Consider the following 15,552-nt stretch of genomic DNA (forward strand, 5'->3'; position numbering starts at 1 on the left):
GTAATGTCACCCCTGTACACAGGTAAGGTCAGTAATGTCACCCCTGTACACAGGTAAGGTCAGTAATGTCACCCCTGTATACAGGTAATATCAGCAATGTCACCCCTGTACATACAGGTAAGGTTGTAATGTCACCCCTGTACATACAGGTAAGGTTGGAATGTCACCCCTGTATACAGGTAAGGTTGGAATGTCACCCCTGTACATACAGGTAAGGTCAGTAATGTCACCCCTGTACATAGGTAATATCAGTAATGTCACCCCAGTATATACACAAGTATTATAGGTAAGGTCAGTAATGTCACCCCAGTATATACACAAGTATTATAGGTAAGGTCAGTAATGTTAATGGCATTTCTGTTTCGGATATGGACATCCACATTACTCCGATATGTCTGACCACTAACCGGTTAGATTCTTCCTGGAGTATTTCTAAGAACCCTCAGTCAGCCCCTAGTGATATATTTCAATCCTGGGTAATCTGCCTGACTTATACAAAATGATAACTTGTTTTTAATAATTTAAATTTGAATTATAATCATGCTTTTAAAACCATACCTGAAGAGTTGATTGTATTTTGTTTATTTAATATAAAAACTTAACATGATTATAGTTGTGCTGGACTCAGGAATAAATTAGTACTAATAAGGAACATTTATAAGCATTATTTGTATCCTGAACAGACAGAGGCTCTGAAGCAGTTAACAGAGGGCACTTCACTAGGGGTTGCCAGTTTGCGTTTCCTACCGAAGTTCAAATCACTAAGGCCGGTCGTTAACCTTGGAAAGAGACCCCCATCCGTGTGTAAACAGGTGAGCTCTGTAAATGTCGGTAATCAAGATAGCTCAATGATAATTTAGCTTTTGATGGTTTTTTCCTGTATTCAATGGAAAGAATTAACTTAAATGTATACAATAGATAACAATTGTTACTGTAAACTAACTCGTTCTCCCTTTGACAGTTTACAATCCCTTAAGCAGCACTTGTAGACAAAATTAATTGCAAACTCGTTAAAAGTTATCCTGCCTACTTTAAGTTGCAGTTTTAGGGGGTCAAGGGAATCCCAATTTTAAAGTGACAAAGGTTTCTTAGATTTAGTTCTACAACTATATATTGATAAATGAGGTCAAATTTCTTATCCATGAAAAATGTATTCAACATTTTAATTGATGAAGTTCCTAGAATATACAATGGTTTGAAAGGAATCTTACTGAGTACAAAGTACTTGTACACACATTGTCAAAAGTGTGAAAAAAGTTTTGGATGGCAATGTGTATAAGGAATATATGTAATTAGCTTGTCAAACGATAATGTTTTTTCTTTATTACAGACTCTACCTATCAACAAACAGCTGTTGAACCAGTTGAATATACTGAACTACCATGTGGTAAGGTTGATAAATCGTGGATTTTTTTGACAGTGCTTGTACTTGTACTTGTTTTAACTACCATGTGGTAAGGCTGATAAATATGTTTTTTGACAGTTTTGTACATGTACTTGTTTTAACAAAAAAGGCAAGCGTGTGTTTTGTTACGTTTTTAGCCCACCATCATCAGGCTATTCAAATCACCCTGCGTCCGTGGTCCGTGGTCCGTCCCTCCCTCCGTCCGTAAACAATTCTTGTTATCTCTATTTCTCAGAAAGTACTGAATGGATCTTTCTCAAATTTCATATGTAGGTTCCTCTTTGTGCCTAGTTATGCATATTGCATTTTGAGACCAATCGGAAAACAACATGGTCACAGACAGCCATCTTTGATTTTTCTGAAATTTCATATATAGGTTATATATAAAGGGAAAAGTAGGGAAAAGATCAATCTGACATGGAACCTATAAAGATCATTCAATGGTGGGCGCCAAGATCCCTCTGGGATCTCTTGTTATAGTGTTGCGATGTGTCGCATTGCGCTAACAAAGTTTGTTGAGTTTAAGTTGAAAATGATTAAAAAACTTGGCATTACAGTTGTGGGGATTGGGATGGTATATATGCAAAATGTCTTCATGGCTATTCAGGTCAAATTCAGGTCAAATTCAGGTCAATTTCATGTGAAAATTTTTGCCTTGAATCTGTATACTACATGAAGATAAATGTTATTCATTATTAGCTATTTGAGTTTACTGGTACAATGTTTGACGTTTACATGTTGTTGGCAAATTCATATGTGCTATAAAGGTATTATTTACAGAATTTGTACTAGCTAAGAGATCTTGCTACGTGTACATTATAAATTCCATGTCAACAACACCAATCTTATGGTATTTCACAACGCTGGTGACTATTAAGGCCTAATGGGCCTCTTTTAAAATTTAAAAAATCAAATTACATGTACACTTAATCTTACTCAGCTCTCATTAGAGTCACAAGCTGAAAACACCTGATTTTCCATTACAGTTTTGTCAGTTTATTTTGGATAGGTTGTCATGAGGTCAGGGAGTATAGATCACCTAGACATTGTGATGACTCTTTGTTCTGAATTTTACAGGAGAGAAACCCAGCAATAGTGGGATCTGCCATATTTGGAATGGAAAAGGTTTACCCCATATGGAAACAGTTTGCCTCACACTATCAAGGACAGGAAAGGTCAGTTTCATTTTCTGTACCACCATACATCTACATACAAAAACTTGTTAAAGCTTAATTTGGATCTTTCAAAGGTCGAACATCATGATGTTTTTCGGTGCAAAATTTGTTTGTAGGGAACAATAATTGAGACCATCAATTTTTTTGAAATGTATAGCCCTGCATTTAATTAGTAATGAGGTATATAGTAATGAGATACTTTGTGTATCTGTACACGTTGTGTCTGAGTGTGTCCAGAGTGTGTGCATGTGTCCATCCATGATTACCTGGCATGTACACAATATTGTATGTACCTCTGGACAGATTTATAGTTCATATTTGTAACGTAGCATCACACCATCAATGTCTTAATACCTGTTTACGTTTCGGTGGTCATCAGTCAAGATTAAAGGTCAATGGTCATTCTTGACCACTTTTGAAATGAAAGCTTGCATGTTTTGTGTAAATGATACCATTTTATCTGATGAACCCTTGGGCAGATTTAGTTCATATTAACATCATAACATCACAGCGTATAATTCTACCCCCGATCAGATTTTGGTGGTCATCAGTCAAGGTTAGAGGTCAACAGCCAACACTCAAAGCTTGTTGACATGATAACCTATGAACCCTTGGACAGATATATTACATTGATGAGGGAGGTTGGGATATGTGCTCACTTTAAATTTGCTTTAATTCTTTCAGTTGTAGGCCACTTTACTTTGCCAAAGTGGATGTTGCTACCTGTTTTGAAGATATTAACCAGGAGAAAATGTTTTCCATCATAAAAGACATAATTCAAAAGGTATGGTTTTAACAAATACATGCAGGTTTCAAAAGAAATGCTGATAATATTTCATTAATGTTAAAGATTTGAAATAATTTAACATAATCAATAAGAAAATTTAGAACTGTTTTATTGAGCCTTCATCCAAGGTGGTTACCCTGACCAAAATATAGGTACAAGTAGCTGTAATATTTCTGTACTGATTCATACGAATGTAAAAATTTGAAGATTGGGCAATTTCTGTTGGTCTGTTGTAAACTTTTGTTTGTCCGAAGAACTTTAACCTCGTACATTTTAACCAATCTCTTTATAGCATAGCGTGATCTATAATCAAGATAATATATGTCCTTAAAATGAAGGAAGACATAATGTATTTGTAACCTACAATATATTTAAATGGATTTCTTTGAAACTTAATAAACTTTATAATCGTAATATTTATATATAATAGTGTTTCCCTCAGCAACGTACGTTTCATTTTAACATTTTTTTGAATAAATATTGCCCTTTGTTTATTTCAGTGTTTCAATTTTGTCTGGATATGTTCCATCTCAGTTTTTGACCAATACCTTTATAACTATTATGCTCATGATATGCAGATGTGTCATTTCAATTGAACAGTTTTTCAAAAAATTATTTCTCATATATTATACCAGTAATTTCTATAATATGTTTGGCGATTGTCTGTATCACTTTTGAATCTAACTTTGAGAAACTTTGTAGGATATGTTACCGTGACAATATTTTGGTTTCTTATGCAGCTTTTTGATCAAACAAGTCTTCTTGTAACTTTTCTTTTTTCTATGTATATTGAAAAATTTATGTCAATCCGATCATGAGAGATTTTGTCTCATTTCCAGGAGGAAGACTACCAAATTAGGAAATATGTGACTATGCATGTTTCGGGGGGTCAGGTGAAAAGGACTTTCCGAAGGAAAGCATCAGCACTGTTGGAGTTCAACCCAAACTTCACAAACTTTGTTAAAGAGAGAGTAGAGAAGGAGAGTCTAACAAACATTATATTTATTGACCAGGTATGTGGATATGGTTATGACTTATTTAAAGATAGTAAAATCTTTCAACAAGTTGAGTTTTAGATCATGGAACTAATGGAACTTATTATTTTTCATAGCCATGACTAACAGACATACAGCACAAATATTAATGTGGTTTTATTAGAATTTAATTGTCGGTATATGTTTGGTAGCACATATGGCATGTTTATGGATGTGATTTATTGTTTCAGGTAACTTCCCAGTCTGAGAAGTCTTCAAACCTCTTACAACAGTTGAAGTCTCACCTGTCCAACAATCTTATAAAGGTAACATTTCTTACAGGTTTTTATAACACAAATTTGGAGGTGTTTGCCCTGTCTGCCAATCTGGCAATAACACTTCATCAATAAACACTGTGTTTATCTCCAACTCTGTGATATTTTATGTGAGTTTTAGGTGTAAAAGTCTTTGTGAAAAAAAGGATATGATATGACCTATATTTCTGACTAAAGCTTTTTTTATTCGTAGAATAAGTTGACGTATATTACCACTTAAAGTTGTTGCAAAGGGACGATATATCTTTTCTCAATTGTCTCCAATTACATGAAAGTAAAAGTGCATGCAGGCACCCTGCCAATATCTACCTGTACACAGCTTTGATCTTTATGTAATAACACACAGCTGGCCTGATCTATAATTTAAAATATGTCTGCTGGGTCAAAATCCTCCTGCTTTGTAGGGAAAGGAATTTTCAGGATTTTGATTATCGAATATGAGTTTGATCAAAACACTTGTGTCAATCTCTAATCACTCTTGTAAGATTGCCTCCTGACAGAAATGTTTGTTTATATAGGTAGGAAGAAGATATTATCACCAGACATCAGGAATCAGTCAGGGCTCGATCCTGTCCACCATGCTGTGTAACATTTATTACGGGTGTTTAGAAAAGGAGTTGTTTCCCCCTTTGGAGAGGCAGGAACTTTTGATGAGGATTGTAGACGACTCTCTGTTTGTGACACCATACAAGGAACGGGCCGTTGATTTTCTCTCTCGTATGTTCAAAGGTTTGTCTCCATTATCAGCTGATGATTCTGAATTCTATAATACCATCTTTCATCTCTTAATTTCCATCTTTTACTAAATTAATAAATAAACTATTGTATTTAAAAGCATCTATTCGTGAACGTTTTGACATCTAATCCACAGGGCTTCCTGATTACAACCTCCATGTGAATCCTGAAAAAGTCCTGTTGAACTTCCCTCTGGAACAAAAGGACATTGGAACCTTTCCAATGACTCATACAAGTAAGAATAACCGTGGAATTATATTTTCTCATGCGTCTATTAAAGCTTAAAATTTAAGATTATTCCCCACTGTAGTGAACTACGAAAAAAGAGTTTAGCATGATGTTATTCATCTGCCTGTTTACTTGGCAAAGTATTTTATTTGTATACCTTCATGTACTGTAACCTGTTCTAATCATACAAAATTTTGTAATCTGAGTCGGTATAGGCAAAACATTTGCAGTGCGAAACACACTTTGATTTAAGGCCTATACCAGGAAATCACAAGGCCGGACAAAAGGATCCAGAGAGTAAAAAGAATGAAAACTACAGCAGTTTGTAGTCTGGATACTAATGTTTAATTATGTTATAATAAGACCCCATAAAGAAATACACTGTAAAAAAAAGCTATTTTCAAAGATATTATCCGTTTAATCTCTGACATTTTTAGGTCACCTGAGACAAAGTCTCAAGTGACCTATTCTAATCCCCTTTTGTCCGTCGTCGTCCGTCCGTAAACAATTTACATTTTCGACTTCTTCTCCAAAACCCACTAACTAAATTCTATGAAATTTGGCAGGAAGCTTCTATGGCTAAAGGTCAACCAAAATTGTAAATTATATGGTCCCCACCCCCCAGGGGCCTGAGGGGCGGGGCCAATAAGGGTCAAATTGACTAAAACTTCAAAAATCTTCTTCTCTACTCTCAGATATGCTGGAATCAAACACTCTTCATAGATGGAAGGGTCTTAAGGTGCTTTACCAAAATTGTAAATTTCATGACCCAGGGGTTTCATGTTTGCCCCTGGAGAGGGAGTAAACTTTACTATAGTTTACATGTATATAGGGAAATCACATTTTTGACTTTAATTTATTTTGTATCTATTGGAATTCATTCTAATTTTATAAACATTGTCAGCATGGGACGACAGTTTTATGGCATGCACATGTTGGCCCTGACTGACCCCCAGGGGCTGATGGGCGGGGCCAAAAAGGGCCAAATTGACTGAAATTTCACAAATCTTCTTCTCTACTCTCAGATATGATAGAATCAAATACACTTCATAGATGGCTCGGTTTGAAGGTTCTTTACCAAAATTGTGAATTTCATGACCCTGGGGTCTCAAGTTTGCCCCTGGGGCGGGGCTAAACTTTACTATAGTTTATATAGGGAAATAACATTTTTGACTTTTATTTGTTTTATTTCTATTGAAATTCATTCTAATTTTGTAACCATTGTCAGCATGGGATGACAATTTGATGGCATGCACATGTTGGCCCTGACTGACCCCCAGGGGCTGATGGGCAGGGCTTTAAAGGGCCAAATTGACTGAAATTTCAAAAATCTTCTTCTCTACTCTCAGATATGATAGAATCAAACACAATTCATAGATGGCAGGGTCTGAAGGTGCTTTACCAAAATTGTGAAATTTCAAAAATCTTCTTCTCAAGACTGAAATAAGGTGGAATCAATACTCTTTATAGTTTGAAGGGTCTTATGGTGCTTTATTGAAATTTTAAATTTCATGACCCTGGGGTCACAAGATTGCCCCTGGGAAATCACATTTTTGACTGATTTGTTTTGATTTCTATTGGAATTCATTCTGGTTAACATTTTCAGCATGGAATGAAAGTTTGATAATATGCATATGTTGGCCCTTTCTGACCCCTAGGGGCTGATAGGGGGGAGGGGGGGGGGGGGGGGGGGCAAAAAGGGTCAATTAAATAAACTGAAATATTTCAAATCTCAGGTGACCGTTAAGGCCCATGGGCCTCTTGTTTCAGAAGCTGCAATAAAAATGTTTATACCAGGAAATATAAGCGAGGGCTTATTTGATAATCAATATTGTACTAAGTGTATATATCATAGGATAGGAGGGGGCTTACATGTATTTGAGACTAAACTTTTACACAAAGGGACAGGCTTATTTGATGATAAATAAGGGTAAATAGAATTGAAATGCAAAATGTTGAAGTTTTTCAAAAACTTTGGTATTTGTTTAGATTGGTTTCCGTGATGTGGTATGTTTTAGATTGGTTTCCCTGGTGTGGTATGCTGTTCAACAGCGTCACTCTGCAGGCTGGTATAGACTACTGCAGGTACGCTGGCATCTGTGAGTATTTCAAAGTTATTTTAATAAAATGGTATATTTTGATGCCTATAGACTGTCTGACATTTGGAAAACCTGCATTTCATGTTAAAGAAATCAATGATTATATATTAGTAAATATTTTGCTTGTAAAACTTCAGAAACAGACTTGTAAAGATGTTAATGAAAAAACAAACTAGTATAGTTATTGTCTGTCAATTGTTTCAGATTGTGATATTTTACAAATCAGTCCACGACATTGTAATGATGATTATTTAGATTGTTTGTATTTACTGTTTCCCTTCCTGATCAGCTGTTGTAGATACCATGAGCTTTGACCTTACCCTGAATCCTCTGATGACCTTGAAGAGCAAGCTCTTGAGGTACGTATCTTTTTGACCTTTCTTTTGTAATGAGAAGTGGTTAATATAATTTATTGCAAGGGTTTAGTTTATATGTATGAATCTCTTGAGATAAGCTGTTCTAGCTTGAAATAACTACTGTATTCAACTGAACAATGGCAATGAAGGCTTAGTTTTTTCTTGATAAAACAACCCTTTTTGTATGCCAGTCATGAAAGGTATTATCATAAATTTAATTTTACATACATTTTACTTTATCACATAACTGGCCTGTTCTGTCATGTCATGTGGCCATGTTAAATCGCCCTGCGTCTGAGGTCTGTTGTCCGTCCGCCCGTCCGTCCATAAACAATTCTTGTTATTGCTATTTCTCAGAAAGTACTGAAAGGATCTTTCTTTAATTTCATAATGCCAGTTCCCCTTGGTCCCTAGTTGTGCATGTTGCATTTTTTGAAAAGTCCTAAAGGGATTTTTCTCATAATTCATATGTATGAGAGTTTCCCTTGGTCCCTAGTTGTGCATAAGGCATTTTGAGACTGATCAGAAAACAACATGGCTGATAGGTGGCCATCTTGGGTTTTGACAATTGCAGGTCGCTCTTGTTATATCGTGTTATATAAAGCCATGAATTGTTTTGTAGGAAGAGTGAGAAGAGAAAAGATCAGTCTTTCATTTGACTGATATGGATCATGATCATTCAATGATGGGCGTCAAGATCCCTCTGGGATCTCTTGTATAAATCTCTGATTTATTGCAGTGTTTTGAAGCCTTAGCATTGCGCCATAGTTTGTAAATGTCTGATTTATTGCAGTGCTTTGAAGCCTTAGCATTGCGCCATAGTTTGTAAATGTCTGATTTATTGCAGTGTTTTGAAGCCTTAGCATTGAGCCATAGTTTGTAAATGTCTGATTTATTGCAGTGCTTTGAAGCCTAAAAGTCATGCTATCTATATGGATACAGAAGTAAGTATCACCATTACGAAAGTCAATTTCACAATTATCGGATCTTCAATTAATTACGTCTCTCCTTTGAATGGAAACTGATTTTTTTAAGTACTGGCACTTCGTGTTGCTATTTTTTAAAATAAAATCTTTCTCGGGGCTAGAACTTGGTTGTTTTACTATTTATACATTTCCAAAACTTTCCTTATGCACTGTAACCTTGCATGCATACCTTCATTCATTTTTCAGCTGAACACAGCCGAAATCGTTGTAACCAATATCTTCAAGATTTTTCTTCTGAATGCACTGAAATTTCACAGCTACCAGAGACGCCTTCCTCATGAACTGCGTTCTACATACCAGGGGACATTCTTCATAGGTAATGAATCATTTTCAGCTCCCCTAGTGCAGACAGGGCTTGTGTAAGAACATTGACAAAATACCAGCTCCTGTTTAAATGTTTAAAGCCACAATATTCTTATGATATATTTTCGTTATCAGAAATTCAATAACAAAAATGCCTGCTAATATTCACGTCAGAATTAGCCATGGTATACTTAATAATCTCAGAGGGAAACAATATCAAAATAATCAGTTTGAATAAGGACCACTTCAGGAAAAAATCATGATCATACTTAGTGAAAAACATCTGAAAATATAGTGAATTATTGCTGGACAAGTTTCACATTTTCTCACCTGTGTTAAAGTCTTTTGACCAATTTCTTTTCACAATAATGCCCATAATGTCTTGATTTTCTTGTTAGCTGAAAGGCTGTAAGGCCGTGATAACGGACGTAAAAACTGTTAAATAAATAAGGGATCATGATATTTTGCTGAAGAAGGACTACCAATGTAAAGTTTCTGAAAATCAATGACATTGACTTACTTTCAAGGTCAAAAGGGTTCAGATGTTTTGAAATATCTTCTCCAAGAGGCCTATTGTCATTACATTTCTCAATTGGTATGCTGGGATGAATGGCTACAATTGTTATAATGAACCAACCTTTGAGCTACTTACAAGATCTCAGGGATGAGAGAATCCCCCCTGCCATGACAGATTGCACATTCTTTATATCAAACTATATCACACTAACAATTCAATCATGGCCTTTCAACATTGTCCTGAGGAGGTGACGGACAAATCTCCAACCCGAGGGTTGATATTCTATATTGTCTAGCCCTCCGCAGAACCTAGGGTTAGACAACCAAGAATATCAACCCTCAGGTTGAAGATTTCCCTGTCACAACATCAAGGTAAGGGGACATTCTATTAATCAAGCGATCATCATTTGGAATTTATGTATAAGCTAGACTGTATAAGGGCAAGTTCTACTATGCAAAATTATATTTATATTGTGTAAATAGCATTCAAGATTATGAAATCTTTGCATATCAGCCTTTCACTGCCTCAAATTTGTTGGTTTATGAAATTTGAAATAATTGGCATTTGCTAATTTAAATTAATGCCCTTAGCCTTATTTGGAATCAAAATAGTTATTGTGAGAGAAATTAACTAAGGTAAGTTGGTTTTCTGAAGATATGTTCATGAAAATAACTTAATAAAATTTCAGTGTAAGCATAATATTTTGAATATATTGAATATTTCAGAGTTACTCATGGCCCTGGGTGGCTACTTCTATCACCAGACTCTCGCTTATCTCACCAAGAAGGTAATTATAGATACAAAATTAATGTATGCTGAAACAAACTCCTGATTTATCAGGAATGCTTCATTAAGATGTACCTACTTATTATAAATACGTTCATTTCTAATAAGAATATGTTTGTAGCTGTAGCGGCGTCCATCATCTGTCAAGCTGTCTGACTATCTGTTGTCAACGTTTTCTTTAAACAACTTCTTTATTACCACGAGGCACAGCGATCCGATATTTAGCCTGTACTATGCTGGGTGAAGGGCTACCAAATAAGTTCAAATGAATAATCTTGACCTACATTCAAGGTTACAGGTACAGGGATCAAAAAGTCTAAAATCTTCAAACGACTTCTTCTGCATAACCAGGAGGCCTACAGCCTTGATTATTGGACCTGTATCATGCTGGAGTGAAGGGCTACCAAATTGGTTCAAATGAGTGACCTTGATCTATATTCAAGTTCCTAGTCAAATATACTAAAATAGTCGAGCAACTTCTCTATAACCAAGAGGCCCAGGAATACTGGGCCTGAATTATGCTGGGTTGAAGGACTACCAGCTGGTTCATTCAATGCCACATGTGTCAAATAGGCTTAAATCTTTAAACAAGGAGTTTTTCGATAACCAAAAGACTCCCCAAGACTTGATGTTAGACCAAATGTAGTTGAAATGAAGAAATATTGAATGTATTTACATGAATAAAGTGGTATGTAGGGAACAACCAACCAATTAAAAAAATATATTTTTGAAACAGCCCCTGTGTATAGAAAGTTGAGCCAAGGATAAAATGTCTGGCAGCCACTGATTGGCCAGTACGTATGTTAGGAAGTGAGAAAATAGATATGTAGCCTGATAGGTTACTATCAATAAGAAATGTTGATATAAATTTCCTAAGTCCGATTGGTTTTTTTCCCAAAAGTTCACGTAATAATAGTAAACAGGTAAACATTTAAGATTTTTGAGAATTTTTACTGCGAAATTCACCTATTTTCAAAATGGCTACCCTGGAGAAAATTTGAGCTGAAGGACCCAACTTTTTAGGTCACCTGAGACGAAGTCTCAAGTGACCTATTCTAATCGCCTTTTGTCCATCGTCGTCCGTCGTCCGTCGTGCGTCGTACGTCCGTAAACTTTTTACATTTTCGACTTCTTCTCCAAAACCACTTAACAAAATTCAATGAAATTTGGCAGAAAGTTTCTATGGCTGAAGGTCAACCAAAATTGTGAATTATATGGTCCCCACCCCCCAGGGGCCTGAGGGGTGGGGCCAAAAAGGGTCAAATTGACTAAAACTTCAAAAATCTTCTTCTCTACTCTCAGATATGGTAGAATCAAATACTCTTCATAGATGGAAGGGTCTTAAGGTGCTTTACCAAAATTGTGAATTTCATGACCCTGGGGTCTCACGTTTGCCCCTGGGGAGGGGATAAACTTTACTATAGTTTATATAGGGAAATCACATTTTTGACTATTATTTGTTGGATTTCTATTGGAATTCATTCTAACTTGTATCAAATTATCAGCATGGGATGACAGTTTGATGGTATGTACATGTTGGCCCTAATTGACCCCCAGGGGCTGGTGGGCGGGGCCAAAAAGGGTCAAATTTACTAAAATTTCAAAAATCTTCTTCTCTACTCTCAGATATGGTAGAATCAAATACTCTTCATAGATGGAAGGGTCTTAAGGTGCTTTACCAAAATTGTGAATTTCATGACCCTGGGGTCTCAAGTTTGCCCCTGGGGAGGGGGTAAACTTTACTATAGTTTATATAGGGAAGTCACATTTTTGACTATTATTTGTTGGATTTGTATTGGAATTCATTCTAACTTGGTTCAAATTATCAGCATGGGATGACAGTTTGATGGTATGTACATGTTGGCCCTGGTTGACCCCCAGGGGCTGGTGGGCGGGGCCAAAAAGGGTCAAATTGACTGAAATTTCAAAAATCTTCTTTAATCTCAGATATGGTAGAATCAAATACTCTTCATAGATGGAAGGGTCTTAAGGTGCTTTACCAAAATTGTGAATTGCATGACCCTGGGGTCTCACGTTTGCCCCTGGGGAGGGGGTAAACTTTACTATAGTTTATATAGGGAAATCACATTTTTGACTATTATTTGTTGGATTTGTATTGGAATTCATTCTAACTTGGTTCAAATTATCAGCATGGGATTACAGTTTGATGTTATGTACATGTTGGCCCTAATTGACCCCCAGGGGCTGGTGGGCGGGGCCAAAAAGGGTCAAATTGACTGAAATTTCAAAAATCTTCTTCTCTACTCTCAGATATGTTAGAATCAAATACTCTTCATAGATGGAAGGCTCTTTAGGTGCTTTACCAAAATTGTGAATTTCATGACCCTGGGGTCTCACGTTTGCCCCTTGGGAGGGGGTAAACTTTACTATAGTTTATATAGGGAAATCACATTTTTGACTATTATTTGTTGGATTTGTATTGGAATTCATTCTAACTTGGTTCAAATTATCAGCATGGGATTACAGTTTGATGTTATGTACATGTTGGCCCTGGTTGACCCCCAGGGGCTGGTGGGCGGGGCCAAAAAGGGTCAAATTGACTGAAATTTCAAAAATCTTCTTATGTACTATATGTTAGAATCAAATACTCTTCATAGACTGACCCCATTAGGACTGATGGGTGGGGCCAAAAAGGGTCAATTTAGTTGGCCGAAATATTTCAAATCTCAGGTGACCGTTAAGGCCCTTTGGGCCTCTTGTTGTTTTGATTAGGTGTTATATCAGACCCTAAACTTTTGTTATAAACCATAATCGTCATATTCAATTCAAGAATTTGAATGAAATAATCCAAAACGTTAACACTAAAGTCTATGGGAAAACAATTGGTTGGTTGCTCTCTGTACATGAATATAATCAGAAAATGATCTAGATCAATTTGTATATATGTTGCTGTAACAGGTGAGTGATACATGCCAATTGGGCTCTTGTTTCTCATTATATCATTATAATTGTATAGATTCTAACATTTAACATATTTTGTCATTTAATTTGTCATTGTTATTTTTGGTCAATTGAACTTCCTTTTATAAAATGATGATCATCATGAAAAATGGAGGTGTTTATTTTGACCGCATATCACATAGGACCTTGTCACGAATGCTTGATTCCCAGTCCACATTTCAATCGTACGATTTACATGATCTGGATAGAATCGGGCCGTTTAAATGACGACTATGAATTTATTTTGATTGTAAATAGGCATATAACATTATGAGCTTATTTTGAATATATACAAAATCAGTCATCACTCTTGGGTGGAAATTAGAGATTTTTACCCGTGTTTTTGACAAAAATATCATACGTTTTCAGAACCTTAATATGAGGCCTATTATGTAGATCTAAAAGAACAATCCTATTCACTTCCTCCAAAGCCATGATAATCTCACATGTATGTTATTCTGAACTCATCCTGAAAATTTGGCCTGAGATGTTTCCCCACATACGCCTAATGTACGTACATGTATGGGTTAGACCTTCAGGGTCAGACAGAAGCAGGTGATTTGTGCTCTATATTTTTTCATACCAATACAATTTAGATTGATGTAAATCTAATGAAATTCATTGACAGAGGAAGCAGATTAAATTTGGTTTCATTGAGTCCAACTTGAGTAAAGAATGAAATATAATCTGATGTTTAATGTATATTTGCAGGATTTACAGCCAGATGTTTTTAATGTATCCAAGGATGTAGTGATGTGGTATGTAGATATTTTTTACCTGCCTAATGTGAAATATTGATTTAAATAAGCCCATGCCTGGTAATAAGCCTACCTACATCTATTGCACTTTAGTGGAAATGTCAAGTAGTGTCCTACAATAACAATGGCACTGCCTTTATATCAGGTTTGATGTAGTGGCATATTGGCCTTGCTTTAGGATAATTATGGCAGGTGTAGATACCTTTCACACGAAGTGATTAGTATAACTTTACCATGCATTGTCTTCTACTTTTATATATTTCATTATTGTCAGATTTTCTAACATTATAATATTATTAGTAATAATTTATAAGTAATTTTCTTTTTAAATTCAATAAAATAAAAGCTTGATTCTTTTCTTTTGATAAAAGGTTTGAATGACCAGATATTTTGTGTTTCCAGGATCTGCTTGCAGGGCTTCTCAGTTGTTCTCAAGCAGAACACGAACGGCTGGCAATACCAGACGTTCCGGAGAGTACTGAACCAGCAACATGTGCTCGTCAATGCCAGACTCGAGTCACAGGTGGGTGATAACAGAGTTCTTGGTATACTTTCGGCTTTCATGCAGATGACCTTTCTCATTTGTCTTACCTTTCTTATTTGTCTTTGCCTGTTGTTGAGTGTTCTTTAGAAATTTCTAAATGAGCATTAATGTTTGTTAATAAGAATTTAGAGTAAAATGGCTATTTATAACCGTATATGGCTGTTTATAACCATATTTGTTGACGAGTACAATTCAATATGGCCGAAGTCAAATTTTCGCTTCAACATGATAATTCAGTTTAATCAGTTAAAAATGTTAGGGTCATTTGACCCAGTCATGATGGCCTATAGTCATCGTGCTTTGTACGTCGATCGTCATGAATCGTCCGTATAAACTTTAAAAATTTCCATAAGTGGAATTCAAGTCTTACTTACCTGAAATGCTCCTGAGATGGTCCTGCTTTAGTGTTGTTATTATTTGTTCGGGTCGGTTCGAAATCCAAGATGGCCGCCATGACAGCCTGCCATTGAGCTGACATATGTTAGGGTTGTTAAGGAAGGGGAGCCAACCAATTGTTGATATTTTTCAGCCTCGTATTTTTTTTGCCATGAGCCACGGGGGGTCCATTGAGCTGAACATATGTTGGGTTGTAACGGAGTCTCA

General features: G+C 36.0%; 1 protein-coding gene across 1 annotated transcript in view; it reads left to right on the top strand.

Moving 5' to 3' along the window:
• Window positions 1-15,067, top strand: part of LOC117321330 (telomerase reverse transcriptase-like) — a 37,713-nt gene extending 22,646 nt beyond the window's left edge. The window contains exons 10-24 of the mRNA XM_033875787.1: window positions 684-812; window positions 1,331-1,387; window positions 2,483-2,580; window positions 3,265-3,364; window positions 4,207-4,380; window positions 4,593-4,667; window positions 5,195-5,405; window positions 5,548-5,646; window positions 7,658-7,738; window positions 8,028-8,097; window positions 8,996-9,038; window positions 9,267-9,396; window positions 10,626-10,687; window positions 14,359-14,405; window positions 14,808-15,067. Coding sequence (XP_033731678.1) covers window positions 684-812; window positions 1,331-1,387; window positions 2,483-2,580; window positions 3,265-3,364; window positions 4,207-4,380; window positions 4,593-4,667; window positions 5,195-5,405; window positions 5,548-5,646; window positions 7,658-7,738; window positions 8,028-8,097; window positions 8,996-9,038; window positions 9,267-9,396; window positions 10,626-10,687; window positions 14,359-14,405; window positions 14,808-15,036 — 1,605 coding nt within the window. The 3' untranslated portion in view covers window positions 15,037-15,067. The remainder of the gene's footprint in view (window positions 1-683; window positions 813-1,330; window positions 1,388-2,482; window positions 2,581-3,264; window positions 3,365-4,206; window positions 4,381-4,592; window positions 4,668-5,194; window positions 5,406-5,547; window positions 5,647-7,657; window positions 7,739-8,027; window positions 8,098-8,995; window positions 9,039-9,266; window positions 9,397-10,625; window positions 10,688-14,358; window positions 14,406-14,807) is intronic.
• Window positions 15,068-15,552: the final 485 nt, after the last annotated feature.

This window comes from Pecten maximus, unplaced genomic scaffold (assembly GCF_902652985.1).
Source record: "Pecten maximus unplaced genomic scaffold, xPecMax1.1, whole genome shotgun sequence".
Lineage (NCBI taxonomy): Eukaryota > Metazoa > Mollusca > Bivalvia > Pectinida > Pectinidae > Pecten > Pecten maximus.